This window comes from Phyllostomus hastatus, unplaced genomic scaffold (genome assembly GCF_019186645.2).
Source record: "Phyllostomus hastatus isolate PE091 unplaced genomic scaffold, TTU_PhHast_1.1 phas_scaffold_46, whole genome shotgun sequence".
Lineage (NCBI taxonomy): Eukaryota > Metazoa > Chordata > Mammalia > Chiroptera > Phyllostomidae > Phyllostomus > Phyllostomus hastatus.
In genome coordinates, this window is record NW_025334032.1 from 45,125,985 (window position 1) to 45,147,996 (window position 22,012).

General features: G+C 55.6%; 1 protein-coding gene across 1 annotated transcript in view; it reads left to right on the forward strand.

Annotated features, from left to right (window-relative positions):
- The window catches only part of CSMD1 (CUB and Sushi multiple domains 1), a 687,628-nt gene that overhangs the window by 397,290 nt on the left and 268,326 nt on the right, over window positions 1–22,012 (forward strand). The window contains exon 8 of the mRNA XM_045821269.1: window positions 12,193–12,305. Within this exon, the coding sequence (XP_045677225.1) occupies window positions 12,193–12,305 (113 nt within the window). The remainder of the gene's footprint in view (window positions 1–12,192; window positions 12,306–22,012) is intronic.

Genomic DNA, 22,012 nt, shown 5'->3' on the forward strand with positions numbered 1-22,012 from the left:
TTCCACAGGATTCCGTCAGCGCCTCCGTGGCCACTAAACGGGACAGCTTCCACACTGCCGATAAACGCTAAGTCGATACTCATGCGTGCCTTCCTAGGCAATTTTGAGTTTTCAGCATTTTATGCCTTAGAGAGTCAAGTCCAAGAATAACCGAATTTTGCAGCACCCTCCAGTTGTGTGGGCTTTGTGGAGTAAGTGAGCAAAACCATTGCCTGTGATTTAGAGTATTAAACGGTATTCCTAAAAACGGGACGGTCGTGTTCCTCATCCGTGTGCCTTGCCCTCAGTGCCAGCAAACACCAGCAGATGCGTGTTACTCCCCTGCAGATGCACCAGCAGATGCATGTTACTCCCCCGCCCCAAGAAGGGTGGAGCGTGCGGTGAAAGTAACCCGGGTTTGGGCCCTGAGGAGCTGTTCCAGGCTCCGGCCACCTCCCCTCTGGGAACCTGGGTTCGCTCGAGCGTGAGATGGGCGTTACTGTAGTATCTACCGCGCAGCACCAGCGTAAAGGTCACATGAAGTACGGCTGTAGTCCGTTTGCTGTATGCGGTGACCCTTCCTCCCTTTCCACACCTATCAGGTCGTGAGGGTCACCCTTGGGTGTGAAGGTGCTTTACAAATTAGAGATTGCCCCCGAGGCCTGGGGGTATGCCCGCCCCTGTAGACGCAGGGACCTCTGTGTCCGCCCCTACCACCCTCCGAGGGCCTTGGTGCCACAGTGCGTGTCTGCGGGCCCTTCGGGGGAACGGGATGGATGCCCTCTCGGCGGGCTAGAGGCCGGGTGAGTGGTCGGCTGTCAGGGGGAGTGAGCTGCAGCTCCCAGCTGACCGGGGTTCCCGGCTGGAAAGGAGCCGTTGCCGAGTGCCAGTGGGGTCCCGGCGTCTGCTCTCAGCCACCGCGGCGGCTGTGTACCCTCTGCCGGGAGCCCTGGGGGGTCTCAGAGCCTTGGGCAGGATGTAGAGGAGGGCGGGCCCCGCTCAGGGGATCTTAAGTAGCATTCCTTAATCTCCTAATGTTTTTTTTTTAGCAAATTGCTAAGATAAAATCTATCCAGGAGGAGAACTGCTAAGCCAGTCACGCTTTAAAGAATGATCGCCCCAGCCCTCCCTAACCACGGCTTACGCCTATACAACACGCGTGCTGCTTCTGCCTCAGGTTTCCTTCCGGCTCTCGGGGGTGGCGTGGGGGGCGTTTTAGAGCCGAGTGCTAGGAGGAACCTGAGAATCCTTCCCAGGAGCCTGACGGATGGGCTGTTTGGCTCAGGGCGTGAAGCTAACACGTGAGCCAAAAACCTGCTCTCTCTTTTTTTCTTGAACGAAAAGCCACAGTCCTCAGTTCACGGTGCCACGATACCACGATTCCCTGCCAGGCCCCCACCCTCCCTCCTTCTCCCAGCCGCATGCGCTGCTTTGATCTGCGTGACTGGAACGGCACCGTTACATCCCAGCACTATTCCTGGCTGCAGTGGCTCGGTGGAATCGCCTTCTAGAACATTCCAAGTGCCAGAAAGTTCCAGTTCCATGCTTGCACAACATTATAAGAGTTCCCAGCTTGCCCATACAGGGCCTCTGTTTACCGTATAAATACGCTAGAGATTTCTAGTTGTCTGAAAGCTTATAAAAATTTGTGAGCAATATTGCACTGGAGTTGCCAGGCTCCTTTATTTCTCCTTGGAATACACATAATTACACAGCTCCGACTGTGGTAACAATCCTATCTTTAATTAAAGTACCTGGAAAATCTGTAGCGTCTCCCATGTTCGTGGATATCAATTTATCACAACTGCTCTGCGCCTCTTCTGACAATCTGACGTTCCCCTTGATTAGTCATTATTTTGTTTCCACAGGAACACATAAACCATTTAGAAAAATAATTGAAATTCATGGATTGATGACATGTGAGAACCCGGGTTTTATGCTTAGGAAATTGGTTTGGAAAGGCAAACAGCCCCCAGCACGGACGGAGCTGTTTCCGCTGCAGTTCCAGACCCAGAGACCCACACATGCTACTTATCCTATAAAATGGCGTGCAGCCCTTGTTACAACCCCTGGCTGTTTTCAAATGCTTTTTTAAGATTTTTTTCTCTTCAACAAAAGGAAATGAGGGAAAGGCGTCGTACAACCTGGAAGCCCCGCGTGGCTCCCTAACTTCGTGGTTCGGGTTTCAGCGTCTCCGACCAGGGACTTGTTCGGTGGACAGAACGGAACTCCGTGGGCAGGGGTTCACACCGTAAGAAGTCGAAGCGTCTCTGTGTCCCCGCCTCCTCTCCGACACACCCGTCCCTCGATGGACGTGGTGTCTGAGGTGACAGTCCCGCTGCTGGCGCCTGGTGACAGCGTTAGGGGATGAACTTGGGTGCGGAATGTACTGGGAAGGTGCCGCTGGGCACATGGTCCTGAGAATCTGAGAGAAAAGTGGGGTAAAGACTTAAGCCTTTAAACTCCGGCGCTTATTCCTGTCGTCTCCCCGCTCCCCACACCGGCCCCACCCCATCCCTGTGGGGCGCTGCTGAGCTCCCCCTGTGGGAGAGCCCACAGGGGAATTCCACGGAGGAAGGTCAAGGGCGGAAGGCTGCTGCCAGGGGCCCGGCTCCTCCCAGGTACACCCCACTCCCACCCCCGGGCAGCCCCTGGAGTCCCTGATTGCGTGGGAGGCCTTGGGGGAGAGTTGGCAGAGACCCTTCCCTTTGTGAGTGAGGGTGTGTGGGCAGGTGACCCCCCAACCACGCACCCCAACTCAGGGCCACCCTGCAGCCCCAGCAACCCCCCGTTCACCCCAGGGGCTCCTGAAGACACAGCCTGGGCCGCTGGGCCGCAGCCCAAGTCCGCACTAAGTCAACACGTTTTATGTCGAGTGCCCGGCACCGACGGGAATGCTATGCCCCCCGGACCCTCGCCGGGTCAAGGGGACGAGGGACGCAAAACCGACTGCGGAGTGTGAGCCTTCTCTTGGTGGGACACACTCTGGTCTGCGGACACGCGCGGCGGAAGAAGCCGCGGCACTGTGCCCCAGGTGCTCACGTGGCGCCTGGAGTTGAACAGCCGGGAAGTCAGCCTCGCGCGGCTGCCGGCTGCCGGCTTAGCCCGCACACTCCCGGGAGCTGAGGCTGCACTTTCGCCCCTCACTCCCGTCCTCGGAGCCACGCACTTAATAGGCTTACGCCGACTTGCCGCTTGGCTTTGATTGGCGCTGATTGGATTTAAATTTCGGTTATGAAACAGTGAATACTTCATTCCAAGCCGTCAAACAAAATGCCAAGGAGATTTTAGGGGCAAGCAGCCCGCTGTCTTTAAAGCTGCCGCTTCGCATTTGGAAAGCTACAATCCCATTGAAATTCTGTAACGCTGCCCAAACCCCTTCCGCATTCTGTAAACCGCAAAATGTCCAATAAACAGAGTCAATTATCGGGGAAATTGTTTCGAGGAAAAACACCAGGGCCAGCTGATTGAATTATTCTCTCTCAGATGGATCTGTCTCTAAGAATGTCGCCCAAGAGATTAAACGGCTCCGTGTGACAGGCGCCCGAGCCTTCCGCACCCGGCAGTGTTCTCTCTGGTGCCACCTGAAATGCTGTCACAGGGAGAGGTCCTGTCGTCACCTCTGGGTGCTGCAGAAACGTCCACTTCGGCATCAGCTTCAGTGAGTGATCAGATGCCCTTCACTGTGAACTTGGCGATGGAAATGTGTGCTGCCCCTTCCCACTGCGATTCCGTCCCAACAGCTGACGCAGCAGCGGCGTGGTCTCTGACACTGGCCCCGGGCTGTGGTCTGGGACCACGGACACTGAGCCCCGCTCGCTGCGGCGGGTCCGCAGAGCCGGCCCCGGGACGCCGGAAAGACCACCAGGGGCCCGGGCGGCCCTCAGTGGTTCTCGATGACCCACCCCCAAACGTGTCTCCGAGGAACAGCCGTGGCTGCCGCGGGCTCACGCGAGGAGCCCGACCCAACCACCCGCCCCCGTCGGTGGCGTTTCCGCGCGAGAAAGGAAGCCAGGCCGACCTGACGGATCCCGGTGTGCGTGCACAGGGAGACAAAGGATGCTCTGACGTCCAGCTTCTGGTGTTTGCCTTGCGCATGTAAATTCTGATCCAGATGGTACCATTTCCCATCAGAATGTGCCTCATTATTCGACACTAAGTGGAAAGGGAAGAGGATTTAAATGATACAAAGACTGCTTTTCAGAAAAGTGGGAGCGGGTGTGAACACCAGACCGTGTTTGCATCGGGAGACAGAAGCTTGGGGTCCACTTCTCTTTTTTCCTGTAAAAAATAAATGAAGATTTCTCAGTTTCCCAATATTTAAAATGTTGAGCATCTAAACCCTCAAAATATCCAAGAACACTGTGAGCAATCATTTTCCATGCTCTCTGTTAAAGATACCTTTACATGTGACTACTCAAGTTCCTGGACCTTGACGGTGCTTCTGGAGTGAGCGTGAAGATGGGTCAGCACAGCCTTCCGGTAACTTCCGTGCCGTCCACGCGGTGTGCACGCCGTTCGAGTTCATCTCGCTGTGCCCATGTCTTTGTATTTCAGCTCACGTCATGACATTGCGTAACCTGAAACAGACACCCTGCCGGCGTCTCTGTCTGATTGAAATACCGACCGTCCGCCAACATAATTGCTCTCGGAGAGCTGAGCATGACCCCGCCACTGCGCATGGCTCGCCGAGGAAAGGGTGCGCACACATCGAGTGCGAAAGGAGACCAGTGAGTGATACAAAACGATGGCTTGAAGACACAGAGAGTCCCTTGCGAGTTTGCCTAAGCCCCCTCTCTCTGGCGGGTCACTAAAACTTATAGCTGCACGGCTGCTTTCCAATAACGAGCGCGTGTAAAATCACCGGAAACCGGGCGCTCCGCTCTTTAAAGGCTCGAGCGGGGAGAGGGCGCCCTCGATTTCCCCGCAGAGGAGCGAGCCCACTGTCGTTTCTGCGCAAACGCACCGCCCAGCGAGCAGTGGAACAATTTCAGTTCTCTGGACACCAGACTTGAAGAGTCCTTTACCATTCGGAGGCGATAGGAACGGTCCTTTGTCCTTGTCCCCATCGGTAACACCGAGGGTCGGATGGGAGACGTGGGAGCTCTCAAAGCGGACAAGCCAGGCGGAGTCCAGTGAGCGCATGAACAGCTCACTCCCAGGCCGGGGCTCCCAGGGCGCTCCCCCAGGCGAAGGGAAAAGCCCGCGATGCCGTGTGTGTCCCCGTTTCCCCCGCGCCTGGGCAGCGGGGGGTCAGTTCAGGTCTGCCCTTCCCCGGGGGGGAGTGCCCCTCCCCTCCCCTCCCCTCCTCTCCCCTCCCCTCCCCTCCCCTCCCCTCCCTGCGGCCCCAGGCTGAGTCCTCCGGGGGCGGAGCTGGGCTTCGGGGCACTGCGTCTGCGTCCCTGCCCTCGCAGTGCTGGGGGGAGGGGGGCTGGCGCTGCCCGTCCACCCGCCCCGCCCCGCCCCGCCCACACCAGCGCCGGCGGCGGGATTCCTGCTCACCTCCCGGCGATGTGGGGGGTCCAGCAGGCGATTGCTGTAGTTCTAGAAAACATTTTTGACACTAAAAAATAAGCGAGTTATAACACAACTTGCCTTTTGTTAAATGAGCTACTCAGTGGGTGATGGGGAAAGAATACGCAAAATGTATTAATAGTTACAGATGGGCCCGGAGGGGGGTGGGCGAGGGTGTGTCAGTTTCAGGGACGCAAAGTTACAAAGTTACAATGTTATGGAACGTGGACCAAAAGGGTTTGGGATGATCCGTCTGCAAGGGCAGGGGGAAAAAATCAGAACAATTCGCCTGCCAGATCTTTCAACGGCCGGTAGGAGCGCCTTAACACTTCCTCCTACTTGCTTTTTCATCTGGGACTCAAGGAGCCCTGTGCGGACCCGTACCACTTGACAGGGAACCCCACGGAGGGCGCGTGCTGGCGGCGCATGCGCCAGGGGAGGCAGCCTGGGGACCCCCCGCCGGGAGAAGGAACAGAGTCGGGGCGGAGCGCAGAGGCGAGCCCTGCGCGCTCAGAGGCCACCGGGGCGGGGCCCGGGCCGGAGCTCAGTGAAGGTCGTGGCACAGATCACAGAGGCCCGTGGAGAGGCTCTCCCGAGGCTGAGTCCTGTGACGGGGCGGCTTGGCGACACGCACACGAAGGTCTGGACGCGCACCCCTTCTGACCCAGACAGAACCTTCCCTCCCAGGAACTGACCCCGAGGAGACGGGCGCGCCGATTCAAGATTTACTCGTCGCTGTGCGGCTTATTATCGAGTTGATCAAGATATCGGAAGCAACATCCAACAGCCCCCCCGGGCGCTCGCTGACTCAGTAACGGCGCGCGCATCCAATCTGGCAGGACGTAAAATTCACAAACGATGTGCATTCACGCAGCAAGAGTGGTAATCCTCTCCTAAAGAGGAAAAAGTAGGTTCTTAAACTGCGTGTAACTAGGCATGCTGTTTTATACCTACCTGCACTGGGAAACGTTTAGAATATTGGATGGATTATTCATTTATTATTATTATTATTATTTTGCTTATGTACGCTTTGCTAATTAATTTTGGGAAAAAATTCATTCAGGACGTCACTCTGAGCTGGATGTCTCTGAATATTCTTTTGTGCTAGTGAATGTTTTTAAGTGTACTATTTACTGGATGTTTTTATCCACTTTGGTGCAACTTTATTTTAACAGTCTTTGAACTATTCTCAAAGGTGTCGTTACTAAAGACCACTATTTGACGACGGTTTATCTTGTTACTGACGTGCAGGGAGGAACCACAGGGGGGACCGGGTAGAATTAGGGCCTTCAGTCTCACCAGCGTCTCTGTGGGTAGTCAGGTTCGTTGTAAGACAGGAAGAAGAAATACGTGTATAAGTACTCACCGTTTCGTAATCAGTCTAACTCTGTCACGCTTCGTAAGGAGAAGCTGCGTCATTAATTGCTTCCCTCCACTCCGCTCCTCCTTGTCGATGCCCAGCACCTGCCATCGCCGGCGTCTCAGCCACTCTGCTCTCCAGGTGTGACGTGAGCAGGTACCGGGAGCCACCACGCGTCGGCTGTCCTTCCCCTGGGTCCGCAGGTGCCTGGTTCTGGAAAGGCAGGGAGGGCTGAGCAGGCCCTCCCCGGCCAGAGAGAATGTGGCGGCATGTGTGTGCATACGTCTGAAATGGGGCACACTTCCAGGGGTCAGATGAGTGAGTTCCGGGGCTGGCGAGCACACGGCGTGGTGGGGACAGGTGACGACTCTGTCTCGTGTAGCTGAGATTCGCCGGGAGAGTAGATTCCCATCGGTCTCAGCCCACACACACACACACACACACACACACACAGGAAACTGAGCCGATGGTGTGCTCCCTGGCTCGAGCGTGGCACTAGTCTCACAGGGCACGCCCGCACGGAACCACCACGTTGCACACACGAATTACACATTTCATTATTCTGATGCCTCGGTCAGGACACGTGGACAACATACAGCGGCAACACAGCAGCGGTTTAAAATAAGGAAATTAACAGGCAATTCTAGGACCAGTGTCACCGGCAAGATGACCCACTGTTCACTAAACAGCTGCGCAAAGAATCAGGTCGTCCCCTTCGGGAGGTGTCCGCATGAGAGGTCCCAGGAGAGGATGTCAGTGGGAGGAACGATGTCGTCTTGGCGGCCAGGTCAGGCCTCTCTGAGGACGTGACACGCCGTCCGAGATCTAAAGGGTAACTAGGGACTCCCAGAGTCACAGGTGGGTGGGGGGGGGGGTGCCAGACCCAGGCGAGGGAGCCGCTGTGCAAAGGCCGTGAGCAAGGAAGGGCCCCAGGCGCCCTGTGGGACCGAATGACATTCAGCACATCCGAGCCGCTGGGCCAGGCTGCCAGGCCGGGAGCCGTCACTGGAGGGGGACCGAGGGCTCACGGGACCACAAGTTATTTTTGCAAAAAGCATAGATGGCGTCAGGGCGCACAGCGGAAGTCAAGGCGATCGCTGGCCCCGACCGTGGACGGAGTTCCTGAGACGGAAGGCAGAGCCGTTGGTGTCCAGGAATGGCAGAAGCTCACAAAACGCCTTGGGGACAGAGAGAGTCACAGGGAGAAGCACGGGGCCAGGAGAGGGCGGGGCTTCCTGAGCGCCAATCACAGGCGAGCGCCACGCCCCCCCAGGAAGCGTCCAGGGGGAAGTATTCTCTTCGACAAGAGGAGGAGCAGACCAGCAGGTGCTTCCACATAGGCCGTGGGTGTTCGGTTTCGTTTCTGTCTGCGTGTCGCTGTGGCTCCCAGAGGGCGTGTGCTATGATTTGGGCTGTTAGAGTACACTTGTAGAAGGATTCGCGTGTAGATATGTAACTGTCGCGTGTGTAGACAGACCCATGTGCCCGTGTTTGTATACGTGTACTTATGTGCACACGCTCGCGCACGCACGCACGCACGAAACTCTCCACTGCTGTCGCGTCCTCCCCAGGGGAAGGCCGGCCGTCCTCCGCGTGCCGCTCTGCGGTGCCCGCAATCATGAGACCGCGCGTCGCGGGGTGGGAAACGCCGTGCTCCTTCACCGGGCAGCGGGTTCCCGAGGGCCGTGACGGAGGGCCAGCTGGAAATAGGACGGTCCAGCCGCACGTTGTCTGAGCGGGGCAGCCTGTTTCCCGCCGGCAAAGCCACTCGGCGTCACGTTGACGACACGCCCACCGGAAAAAGCAACACAGCTTCTCCACGCTGGGGAGGGGCTCGCCCTGAGGTTACATAAGAGAAAGGGGGGAGGTGGGGGGTTCAGTGAGGAACGGCGTCAGGAATACGGTACAGATAGAACCCCAGCGTTTACGGGGAAGCTATTTGGAGCGAGTGGAACAGACTGGCCTTTTCTGTTTCGGCTCGAAGGAGGTCATCTCAGTGTCCAAGTTACGTGTCCCGAGAGTCCTGTGTCCACTCTCGCCGTGGGCAGAAGCGAAGCCTTGTTGAACCCTCTGCAGGAAGTGGATGTGCCGGTGGACGAACCGGCTTCCTCTGGCGCGGACAGAGACAGAGCGAGAACCGCCCACTCTCGCGGGCCTCTCCGTGGGGACCGCCCTGCAGCCTCGCTGTCCGTCCCCCGTCCCCGCAGAGGGACACGTCCCTGCCTCTCACCGGCAGGTGTGCTTCTGCCTCACCGTCTCCCTCCGTGTGAGTCCAAGCATCTTGGAGTCACCTGCTTTCTCCGGCCTTTGTCCTCTGTTTCTAAACATCCAGGATTGAAAACGTCACCGTGTGCTGAACGGCAGACACAGAACAGCTGCTGTCTTGCAGCTCTACGGGTTGTAACCCCCCCCCCCCCCGGTTTGGGTGGAATAAGACCCGCATGTCGGCAGGGGTCTTGCTGTAGGGGCCCTAGTGAGAGCCCGTTGCATGGCCTGTTCCAGCCTCCAGAATCCCCTGTGTTCCCGGGCTCACGGCCCTCCCTCCACGGTCGAGGTCAGTAGCCCCAGGTGGAGGTCGAGGTTGAGGTCGAGGTCAGCAGCCCCAGGTGGAGGTCAGGGTCAGCAGCCCCAGGTCGAGGTTGAGGTCAGCAGCCCCAGGTGGAGGTCGAGGTCAGCAGGCCCAGGTGGAGGTCGAGGTCAGCAGCCCCAGGTCGAGGTCCTCTCCGTGCACCACACAGCCCTCCCTCCCTAGGTCCCTTCTGCTCCCTCTGCCCCTCCTCCTCTGCCCCCGTCTTCCACCGGGACGGATCTTTCTCATTGCATTGGACGGCCGGATAAGCCAGGGAAATCTCTCCATCTCAAGATCTGTGACTCCGCCCCACCCACAGAGCAGCAGCCTGTGGCCTTGCGACGTGAGGCAGCCACGGGCTCTGGGGTCAGGAATTCGCGGGAGGCCTGGCTTCCCGGGGGTCCCGCCAACTCCTTACATCTGAGTCTTATCTGCACCATCCGCGAGCTCAGTAAACCCACACTGTCCCCCCCGCGCTGGTTCGTGTTTAGTCAGCTGTCTTCTGATCGGTTTGCAGTGAAGGGCCAACGGACTGTACAGGAGTCGTGTACTTTGAGAAACTTTAGTTACCGGAGTGCGCTCGAGGTGCGGACGCCATCTAGTCATCTTCCTGCCCAGCATTTTCACAAAACGCCTCGTTCATGCTGCAGCAGGGTCAGCGAGCCGGGCCCATGAGCTAAGAATGAACTTTACCCTGGTAAGTGGTCAGAAAAAAAAATCAGAAGAAAGTATTATGTGGCCTAGAAAAAATACAGATTTCAGTGTAGATAAGTAAAGTGTTCCGGAAACCCAACCACACCCACTCGGGGGCGGGGCTTGCGGAGGGTGGGGTTGAGCGGCTGAGCAGACTGTGGCAAAAACCCCCAAAATATTCCTCTCTGGCCCTTTGCAGCTGCAGTCCTTCCAGGGATTCCAGTGCTGGGCATGTCGTTCCATAAAACACGGGCGAGCTGCACAGGCTGCGCTGCTGAATCCAGAATTGGCTCCTCTCGGCCATTGTCAGTATTAGGCAAAGACGCAGGTGACCCACTTCTAACAGAATTTGTAACATAATCTCCCCAGGACAAAAGAGGGGCAGGGAGCTCTGTAACAAAACCCTAGAGTGAGAAAGCGATTTTTGGAACCGGTCGGTACCACACATAAGCCCCAGCAAGCAGGCAGCTCTGAGGAGCCGTTCCTCCTACACAAGATTATTTCCAACAGGGGTATTAACACCGTCACAATTGGTCACAGTCAAGGTCTGGCTTTGAACTTCAAATGGATACTGCTCGTTTCTAAACCTGACACGGGAAAGCTCGGCCACGCCTCTGTTGGATGCTGCTGCTTCTTGGGTGGTGGAGGAGAAGGGACGGGCTCCTCCCAGCCGCCGGGGCCCCCGGGGTCCTGGGCCAGGAATATGCTCTCCCTCGTGCAGGTCAGGCACCCCAGGGCTCAGCCACAGCCGCCTGCTTAACGCCTTACATACCGTCTGCACTCACGAGCATCACCTTGAAAACAGATGTGTGGGCAGAGATGCCAGCTAGTGGCATGACGCCCAGCCACACGTTAGGAACATGAGAAATGTGCTTCAGAGAGCTTTGCACGCGCATCTGTGTGACCGCTTCCAGGGAATCATTTTCCAGTCCAGGTCACAGACGGGGAAACTGAGGTTCAGGAAGACCACCGGGCTACAAAGAGACTCAGCCAGCGCAAGTGCGTGTCCCGTGGTCTGCCCCCTCCCAGCCCAGGGACGGTCACACCGCCGGCCAGGGGGCAGCATGGAGGTGCCCCTCCTGGCCAGCCCCTCACCCCCTGAGGAGGCACTGACTCCTCCGTGCCCAATAGCAGGACTCGAATGACTGGGCTTTATTTTCTGACGACTAGGCTACCCCTCTGTGGAGTGGGCGGATCTTCTTCTACACGGCTGGACCAGGATCGATCCTGGCTGGTGTTGGAAAGGTTCCATTGTGGTGAAGATGCTCTTTTACTCCAAAGCAACTTTATCTGGTTTCCAGTCTCTGCCAGTTCTTCCCCTGGCCGTGTGGCGCCGTTGGTTGGAGCATTGTCCCATACACAAAGGGTTGCGGGTTTGATTCCCGGCCAGGGCACATGCCTGGGTTGTGGGTTCCGTGTGCGGTTGAGGTGTGTGAGAGAGGCAGTCGATCAGCGGATGTTTCTCTCTCACGTTGACGTCCTTCCACCCTCTCTAAAATCAACAAACATATCCTCGGGAGAGGGTTAAAAAATTTTTTTGAAGCTCTGCCAGCTGTTGTCCCCAGCCTCACAGACTGCCCCCGTCGTCACGGCAGTGGGAGAGGCCCCGCCGTGAACTGTGGCGCGTGGTGCTCAGCACCCGGTGTAGTATTTACCAAGCGAGAAAATGGTTTATGTGAGTCCACTCCCGTGGAAGCGTCGCCCAGGGCTCAAATCGTGAAGGGCAGAATTTCATCATTCGCCAGTTTCTTTACCTCCTAGAATTCATTATGATTGAGGTTCCAATGGGGGGAAAAAAGGAAATGAAAAGGCCGTTTTCTCATTTGTGGATCACTAACGAAGAAGAATCAAAATGTCAGACATTTGTGAGAGCCTTCCTGCCGTCGGGAGTAAACACAGACTCTGACGGTGGGGGAGGGAAATTACCGGAATCTCCCCGAGGTGTAAACGCAGCTGCCAGCTCCCCTAGTCGGCAGCGTCTCCAAGCGGAGGCTGCGCGGGCCACTGCGAGGCGGGTCTGAGGCCGGACGTGCGCGCTCTGGGTTCACGGGCGTCTGCTCTTTCCCCCCCTCCGCAGGCTGACCGGCATGAACCTGCCCTCTCCGGTCATCAGCAGCAAGAACTGGCTGCGGCTGCACTTCACGTCCGACAGCAACCATCGGCGCAAGGGGTTCAACGCTCAGTTTCAAGGTAAGGACGCTCCATCTTGTAAGGAAAAAAAATATAGCAGACGACCTGCTGGTCCTTTCCAGTCCTGAAATTTTGGGATTCTCTGGCTAAAAATGGGACAAGAGATATAAGCTTGAAAATGCTTTCTATCCCTTTGTGAACAGTTGTCGTTAGAAAGGCTACAGTTAAACACTAGCAATTTAGCAAAGCGTTGTTACCGTGATGTATGCAGTAAAGTTTTTCTTATTTTGCTGGAATTTTCTTAAGTTTTAATCAATAAGCATTGATTAGCATTCACTTTAATTTCCATACCTCTAACCTTTAATTTCCATACCTGGGTAAATATCCCAGTGCTGTGGTTATTTTCTCACCCACATCTTAAGAATGGCCTAGCATGCAGTTTGCATGAAAATGCGTAAGTACGCCATCCTATCGCTTTTAGTTCTACAACGCACACTACACACACCCAGTTACCTGAGCTAGCGATTTACATATGAATGAACCTCAAAGCAGGAACGCTGACGGAGCGTCTGCAGTCAGTCGTGCGTGGGGTTGGTCCTGAAACACTCTCTTTGTGTCCCGTTCCTCGTGTTTATGCCTGTACAGGGCTGTATCGTTCCCTACGTCTATCTGATAATCAATAACCGTATCAATACCACGAAAAGAATTCTACCCATTAAGAGGGCCATTGAAAATAGTTCCACTTTCACTTGCAAATAAAACTTGTATGGCTGCACTAGAAAGCGGGCTAGTCTCCCAGGCAAACTTCCCGTGTGTCCCCGAAACACGACCCGGAGGATGTCAGCTTGGAGGCTGCACTCTCCGACACGTGCGGCCAGGGCCCCACATGAGAACGTTAAGCACATCCCACGCTCCGCCGCACACTAGGAGGCCGGAAGGACTGTTTGTAAGCAACTCCCGTGAAAGGCGGAGCACAAACAAACAGAAACCGCGCCGGCCGCCCGGGTAGAGTTTAGTAACGGCCCTGCAAACCGACCTGAATCACACACAAGTCGATACCGAGACGCCCATGGGCTGGCCACAGGATGAGGTGGGCGAATCCAGTGAGTGAAGTGGCTTCTGAAGCACTGATCGGTCGTCTCCAAGGGTGCCGGTGATTTGATTGGTGCTGAACCGCAGAGGAATCTCTAGGGGTCGCCCTGGACGCCTGACCAGAGCAATCAGCATAGGTGCGGGTGATTGCAAGAAAGGCGACGAAAGGGAGAAGAACATCGGAGTTGAAGGCGCTAGAAATTGGCAGATACGAGAAGCGTACCAGCTGATGGAAAATTGCAGGAGCCTAAATGCGTCAGCCATTGATTTTAAAAAAGAATATGTATATAATTGAAGTGGTGAGCAGAAACATTTGCCCATAAGTCCCAAGAAATAAAAAGATGCTAGACTCAATGCAGTGTAGACGGGGCTGAGCAGCGATCGATCGGCAAAGCTGTGCAGGCTCCCTCGGAAGTTCAGCTCAAGGCCACGGGGTGAGAGGGGCTGCCCGCCACGGATTTTTCACCGGCATCGCGCCGGCCTCGCCGTGCGGGAGGCATCGGCCTTCAGCCCACCCCCCAGCAGGCTGAACACAGAAGGCTGGGGTCCCCCGGAAAACTGACCGCACGGAGAGCAACGGGGTGTTGGCAGGAAATACTCCATAGAAGGCCCAGGTCGCTCCCCAGGAGGGCGGTAATTCCAGGCAGGAAGGTCTTAATCACATGGACCGTGGTGGCTCCACAGGGCAGAGCCACCGCCCACGACAGGAAGCTGCAGCCCCTGCGCGGACACAGAGCACGCCTGAGGGCAGGAGACAGAGCCCCTTTGAAGTTCAACTCCAAGGCCACTTGGTGATACGGGCCTCTCCGAGTCCCCACCAGCCTCCCGCCGGCCATGTCTGTGCAAATTGCCGCCTGACTTGGAGCAACCAGGAGCCCTCCGGTGTTTATGCCGGGGGGGCCGGCCAGGAAGCCTCTGGGGTTTCACAGGAAAAGCTTTGATTCCTTTGTCTCTCCTGCCTGCATGGAACACTGAACGCCACCGGCCCCAGCTGGTGCTGCGCTTTTTTTGTTTCAACGGATAAAATGAGGGAAAATGAAACACTGTTGCCATTACCAGCACAACTGCAAAAAATAAAAATAACAAAAGCCCAGATCTAGAAAACCAACACAAACAGCAGTAACAATAGTTGTGAAGATTTACAAAGTATTTCCCAAATGCCATTTCAATATCTATGCAAACATTCCGCCCAGGAATCTGAATTTTGGGTTCTTTGGAGGAGAAGGGGACCTTTTTAAAAAACACATTTCTATGGTCGCTGCCATTTTAACATCATTGTAGTCGCATTTATCACTGGTGGTTGCTCGTGAGGATGTAAAAATTCCATCTGTGGCACTGGGAGAAAATACGGCTGCAAGCCGTGTGGGCTCCCTAGGCAAACTCCCCTGGGGCCCCGGGACGCTGACACAGCCCTCTGATGGCCTCTCCCCGGGAAACTGCCTCTCTGTCCGACAGTGCCATGGCTGCGCCGAGTCTCACAGCTCCGAAAAGCAAGGAACGCAGTCTTTTTTTAACTTGGCCAGATAAACAACCACACCACAAAACATCTTCCTTCTGTTTCTGGATGTCTCCGGCTTTTATCTCTGCGTTCTTTATTCCCCGATACTTGCCCTTTCTTCTCTGGCTTTTATCTCCTCAACCGCCCCAACAAATTTTGCCAAAAGTAGTCGTAAAGGTTTATTGACAGGAATGCGGACTTTGCAGTTGCTCCTCCTGAAATACGCTCACTTTTAAAACCGCGCTGCGCTCAAAAGCAGCAGCAGATGCAGGAAGAGCCACTGGGTGGATTTGCAGTATCTGCATCCATATCGAGCTCTCGGGGAATGACAGATTTATGGAGGGAGGGCACTCCATTTTTTTTCAGATCAGCTGAAATTGAGCCCATTCTTTACATGGTTGCCTCCCTCATTAATTATAATTAAATAATCACCTTGTTAGCGCCGTTTGTCATCGGGGCATTTTCGACATCGGTGAGACGGGTTTCTTAAACATAAATTAGTGCTGACCCGTAAGTGCCGCCTCACTCTGAAGTAGCCGTCTGCATGTTGAGCCCCAGTTTTACATACATCTCCCTGGCTATTTGTGAAAATACGATCTTCACGTGGATTTCTGTAACTGATAAATCACCTTGAAAGTGCGGGTAGCAAATTTCCCATTCATGGGGAGAACGCCCTGTCTCGTAAATCAAGGGAAAACCTGACCGTGGATTTAAATCTTGGGTTGACACAAATAATTAGCTTTCCTGTTAGGCGAGGGTTCTGTGTAGCCATTGATTTTCCCTTTTATTTAAAATGAAGACCTTCGTGGAAAATGAAGACCTGCATGTTGTTAAAAAAAATGTGTTTTGGAAAACCAGGGGCTTTATCTTTCCCGATTAGTTTGAATTTGGATATAGCGGATGCATTCCCCATTCCCGAGTGCTCCCACTGTCCGCGACCCGAGATGCCGCTGCCCAAGCTCGGCCTCAGAGGGGTCGGAGACGCCCGGCCCCCGGGCCGATAGGGGGGTGTCCCTCTCCCCTTTAGAACACACCTCTGCAGAACAGCGAGGGCCGCGAGCTGGAGCCTGGAAGGCACTGGGTTACTGCACGGGGAGGAACGGAAGGGAATCTCCGCCTAGGCTCCCCAGGGCCCGGGGACCACCTAGCAGAACCCGCGAGAACCCTGCAGGTGGCGCTCTGGCGCACTCTCGGGCAGTGGACGCCTCCGCTCTCCACCCAGGGCACCTTTAGGTCAAGTTCTCGGTCGATCCGAATGAATCCGCAAAAAACCCGGCCTCGTAGGCTCTGAGTCAGTCCCGACACCTCTAAGCCTCTAAAAGAAAGAGAGGTATTAGCCGATATGAATTCACTGAGATCAGAAACACACGCCGCTTTCCCTAAACACTCCCGTGACATTCCCGCGGACCCCAAGGGCGCGCGGAGCGCCGGGCCTGCACCGGGAACGACTCAGAGAAGACGCCGGCCTGGCCTCCACGTCCTCACTGACGACTTATCATTAGCATCCTTTCCGCCCGGTGCGTCTCGTTGCTCCTCGCTCCGTGAAACGGGAATAACACCGCCTGCCTCCCGCGTCCCTGCGGACGGCTAATGCACGAAAGGGGGCGTGCCAGGCGCTTTGCAGGCTGCGCGGGGTGTGAGAGCCTCCGCCGCCCCCTGGGACCCCGCCCCCAGGCCGCGGATCCTCCTGGCCCAAGTCCACGAAAACGCCGTGTCTGTTCTAACGAAAGAGTAAATAAAAATTGGGAAAAGACCAGCTGGGCCCGCACGCAGCAACGGGAGTGACTCCCGCAGGCTCACACGGAACTGAGCGGAGGAGCCAGACACAGACGCGCCCACCAGGGGGCGCGCGGGAGTGGGGCGCAGGGATCCGCAGAGCCGGCTGTTGACGGGGCGTCTGTTCCCGAGAGAGGGGGCAGGGTGTGTCTGTACATTTCCACTTAAAAAGTGGAATTCTGAAGCATGGTCAGGACAATTCGCTTCCCCCCAAAATGACACGTTTTTTAGAAAAGCTTTCTTGCCCACGGGGCCAGACAAAAACACCCAGAGGCTCCTCCACCGTGCCCCGGCGCTGCGGCCGGTCCGACTCCTCCGGGGAGGCCGGGCGCTCGGGGCGCCGAGGGCACGGGGAGCCGCCCGCACGGCCCACCCCCCGCAGGGCCACGACGTGAATATTGCAGCTCTGTGTCATCCTTCCCGGCTCCGTTTCTTCCCCGATGGGCGAGCTGCCCCCCCCCCCCGTGCAAGCACAGCGCCCTCCTGGGAGCAGCGGGGATTTATCCTTGCGCCAGTGAAACCTCCGGGACGAGAGCAGCGCTCCGAGGCAGCTGGGAGCCCCTGGCGGCTCCGTCCGCTTTCCCCGTGGCGCCTGGGAGGTGCGGGAGGCCACGGGCCGAGATCGCAGGTGGGGCCGCCGTGACACACCGTCCCCAACGCGTGTGAATGGGTGAGCGCGTGTGTGAATCTGTCCAGATGTATGTATGTGAGTAAAGGGCAGCGTGAGGGCGGAGGCCTCGACCCCTGGGGAGGCAGGGAGAGACGGGAGACGTGGCCCGTACCCCCCTCCCACCACCGTGGGAAACGTTTGGGACAGCGGAGACGGCGCCCCCTGCAGGAGCGTCCGGAGCTCAGACCCTGGAGCTCGCAGGGGCCTGGATCTGACCACAGCTTGGGGGACAGTCCCCGCCGCACGAGGCAGTCCTGAGGCACCTGTGTGTGTGGGGGCTGAGGAGTGGGGGTCCCCATGGGCTGACTGCGTCGGTTTTAAGCCGAAGGCACGGCCCCCGAGGCTGTGCATGCAGAGGAAGTTGTCCAGTCCCGGAGGAGCACCCCCACCAGCTGCACTGGCTGTCTGGGTCACAACTCTACACAGGAGCACCCCCTCCTCCGCCGAGGGAGGGCACACCTGATCCACACGTCAGTGCACAGGCCTCCCGGGGCGCTTGCATCCTTCTCCCAGACCCTGGCCATTCATGGTGTCCAGCCCCCAAGGCGGAGGGCACAGCTGAGCTGGGGGGACGAGTGTAGTGCCACTGGGCACAGCTCCGAGGGGCCACCTGCCTGCGAGGCTGGGGCTGCCTCAGGGTGGGACACCCAGTGCTGGGGTTCCCATTTGGCGGAACCCCTCTGTCCCCCAAAGCTCACCTTCTGCACCATGCCAAAACCCATGCTGGCTGCACAGTGAGGACTCCGTGGGCTGTCCCTGCCCGCCCTGCAGGAGGTGGTAACGCAGGTGCACTTAGGTGTGTGTCTCCGTGTATTCAGAAACCATCAAGGTAGCTGTTCATTCTGAAGAGCTGTGTGCTGTCTACCAGAGAAGATACTTGTATTTCAGGGCTAATGCGCCCTCAGAGAGTGCGCTTGTGTTTCAGGGGTAATTTTTTGACTAGACATTCGAGGTGATTTCTTACTAACGCCGAAACAAGAGAACATATGTCTTGAGAAAAGTATGCAATTACGGTCATTAGGGATGTGAAATTAACAGCTAGGCATCTCACCTCGAGGCAGCCTAATGGGGCAAGTGATCTTCTGAGCTCGTTCCAGACTCTTGATTCAATGTATTTTCATGTATTGATTTATTTAAAAATTGCATTTAAAAAATTAATACGTGATAAACTGGGCCATTATATATAGAACCACTGAAACTAAAAACCTTCCTTTCTCCAGACTTCTGCATGTCTGAGATCCACACTGGCGGTTGGGAGCCAACAATGTCACTCAGTAAATGACAGCCATTTAAGACAGATTAATATGTGGCCACAGCAGGTGGCTGTTATGTTCTCATGCTTGAAGAATACAAAAAGCTTGGGAGGGTTATTATCCCCTTGGTGAATTGTCTTGCTGCATTTTTTATTTATGAGATAAAACAAATTATTCTGGCGTTCGGGTTAGGGACCCCTGGCTGTCATCATTTTTCAGGTGCTTCTCCCCTGTGGCAGCTGAGTCAGTCGGATGCACCGGCTACGCTTCGAGTGTATTTGCTAAATGTCCACATTCGCCTCTTGTGGGCAGCCTGTGCTTTGCGACTTAAAGGGCCACCCTGTACGGTGGCCATTTCCGGAGGGTGCCCCCCAGCGCTGTCCACATTTGCAGGGAGGATGGGTCACCACAGTGGAACTTCTCCTCCTGTCCGCTCCTGCTACCCGGTCAGCGAGCGGCTGTGTTTCCGCTCACCCAGGGCGTGACCTGCCCGGGGAGCCGTGCGTAGGTCCTCGGAACCACCGCGCGGAAGCCGAGCCGCGTGAGAACACACGAGCCACGTACCTTGTCCTCTCAGTCGCTGGGTCTGCGCGTTCAGGTGGAACAGTGACACTGTGGCTTTGCACAGCAGGTCACCCAACCAGTGGTGATAATTCAAATTTTAAGAACATATAAGTCAGACAGAGCTGGCAGATGGCAAGCATTGGCTATAGAAAAATGATTAATAGCACACTCACTGTCTCTGCCTTCAGGATTTTGTAATTTGACTAATAGTAGCTCTCGATGTATACTTGGTCAGTAGCCCCATTGGAGATTTAATGAGAGTTATGGACTCGCCATTCGTACTAGAGTTCACAGGCATTGTCTATGAACTTCATGTTTACAGGGGTCACGGGTGGACTCCAGGTTAAGGCTCGTGTGTATTTACACGAAATGCAGAGTCAGACGCCCACTCTCCGCGAATGGCGGGCCCTCGAAGACTCGCCGTGTGGAAAGGGGTCGGCACAGACAGGGAAGGCGGGTCAGGAGACACGGCAGTCTCGGCAGCAGGCTGTCTGCGGAGTGGGCCGTGAATGGGCTGTGGGTGGGCGGGGAGCTGAGGGGGAAAGGGGACGGTTGAGCCTGAAAGGGACACCTGGGAGGTGACAAAGGGACAAGGGAAGAACGCTTGGAGAACGTTGAATTAGCGTTGGCTTTTGCAGGTGACGGAAAAGTGTGTGTTGGCCAAAATGTGACTGCATGATAAGGAACTTGAACTTGAACTATGTTGTTGGGGACGAGAGGTGGGGCAGAGGCCTGGGCAGGGCTTGACCTCACAGACAGGGCACAGACCTCGCAGGCTCCTGCCACGGATCAGTTCCAGGGCTGAGGACACTCGGTCTCCCTGCAGAGGACGCTCCATCCCAAGAACAGCCGTGCAGGCAGGTGGTGCGCAGGCCCCGCTCGGGAGTCTAGACGGCACTTCCCGTTTCGTCTCCCGTCCGCATGATCCGACGAGCAATCCAGGGTTTCGCAGAGAGCCAGCGCTGAGGTCAGAGGGTGCGAGTCCTGGGGGTGCGGAATGCGCCCGCCCGCTGGCACTGGGGAACACGGACCCCGAAGTCCGGTTTCTGAGGAGACACCGGGTGAAACCACTGTCACGGGCCACGGGAAGTGTTCGGGTGCCTGGGAACCTGGACTAGGGAACGCAGCCCCGTGAACCCCCAGGTGACAGCACTGTCCCTTCTCATCGTCTGCTGTCAGAGCTCCTGGGGGTGCCTGGGCACCCCCTCCGCTGCGTGCACCCCGCTTTCCCTGCTGTCCTCAGACGCTGGCCCGACAAACCCTGCCTCATCCACTGTGACCCCTCACCTTCTCCTCGGTGTCCGCGGTTCCTCCAACCCACAGACAGGACCCGGGGGAAGGCTCTGCCACCCCCTGCACACCCCTCGCCCGGCGGCCACTGTCCCCCGGACCGGCCTTGCCGAGCTGGCCATCTGCAGCTAAAGCAGAAGACTGCTTTGTTCTGCCCACTCCGCTGCACTCCCTTGGGTGCGGCGGGGGCCTCTGCCGACGGCTGCAGGCAATGCAACATCAGTCTTGGAAAATGAAACCTGGCGACCTGTGCTGACGTGGGTGAGCCCCGCACGACCACCTTCCAGGGCGCACGGCAGAGGTGAGAGCGGGCGTCGGAGCAGAGCCAGCCCAGCTGGGCCTGCGCCGGTCAGCCCTTGCCCTGAGCGGGGGTGTGACGGGTCATATCCCTGTGAAGACCATACATTCCTTTTCAGAACTCGCTCTTGGAATGTTCCTTGGAGAACTCCACTTGGATTACAATTCTCTTAATCGACAAAATGGCCTGGACCCTGGGAGCTAAGTCCTCACTCGGTTGAAATAATTGACATTACCACTTAAAGCCTTTGAAACAGCAGTTACTGCCAGGGCTGAGGTTATGTAAAATTTAAGCTCAGTGAAATTAACACCTTCGCTGCATTTCCTTTCACTCTGACAAAGGAGCATTTTGTAAAGGGTTCTGTTTCTTGGAACTTCTTTTGTGTTTCGTTGATTCCTTCAGTGGCAGTAGGGAAAGTCCAGAATTTTCATTACGGGTTTTCTGAAAATAGAACAGGGCTCTGCCGTCAATCTTTCTCTAAATTTTAGGGAAAACACCACCGCTGCCCAAAGAACGGAGTCGGCACTCCTTACCTCGTGAGGGTCTTCAACGTGCCCACCTCTCTGAACCGCCCCCCCCCCATGGAAAATGTCTGTTTTTTTATTGCTACACACTTGACAATACTTTTTGACATCGCACTCCTTGATCTGAACTGGTTATGAAATCTACTGCTGAGGTCTCAATGTGTGTGGATCGTAACCGAATACTTTACAACGCACATCATACCACTCAGAGTCTTCTTAATGTTACTTTCAAACCTCAGATGATTTGCAATTTTCTTTGCCCAGGAAATTCTATTTTCAAAGTCGTTTCTTGTGAAATGAAGTTTTCACTTGGATGATTACACTTTAGGTCTTATTTCATTAGCTAATTTTAATCTGATTACTTCTAGGCAGGAAGCTTATTATTTTGCTTCTTTATATGTTTTTTTCAGCAACAGGTGTTCAAGAAATCTGTAAACCACTTTGTACATTTTGACTAGAGTTTAAAAGATGGGTACTGAGACGCACAAAGAAAGTAACAGGAAATAAAATTCATTGAACTTCCAGGAAAAGTTTGCTTTTTCTAGTTGAAAGATCAATGTCATCTCCTTTGTTCTTCTAGAAATTAAATCACATTTTAAAAATGATAATCAGGAATTTTATTCCTCAAAAATTTGAAATCATGCCCACCCCCAAAAAAAGATTAACTTAAAAGATCGCTCAGGGACAACACACATAAAACATCCCACTTGGAACGACCTCCGTTCTCTGCGGTGAACAGAAGCCTTTTCCTGGTCCTTCTCTGTGCTGGGGCGTGCACTTCCGGACCGGGGGGAGTCCGGGA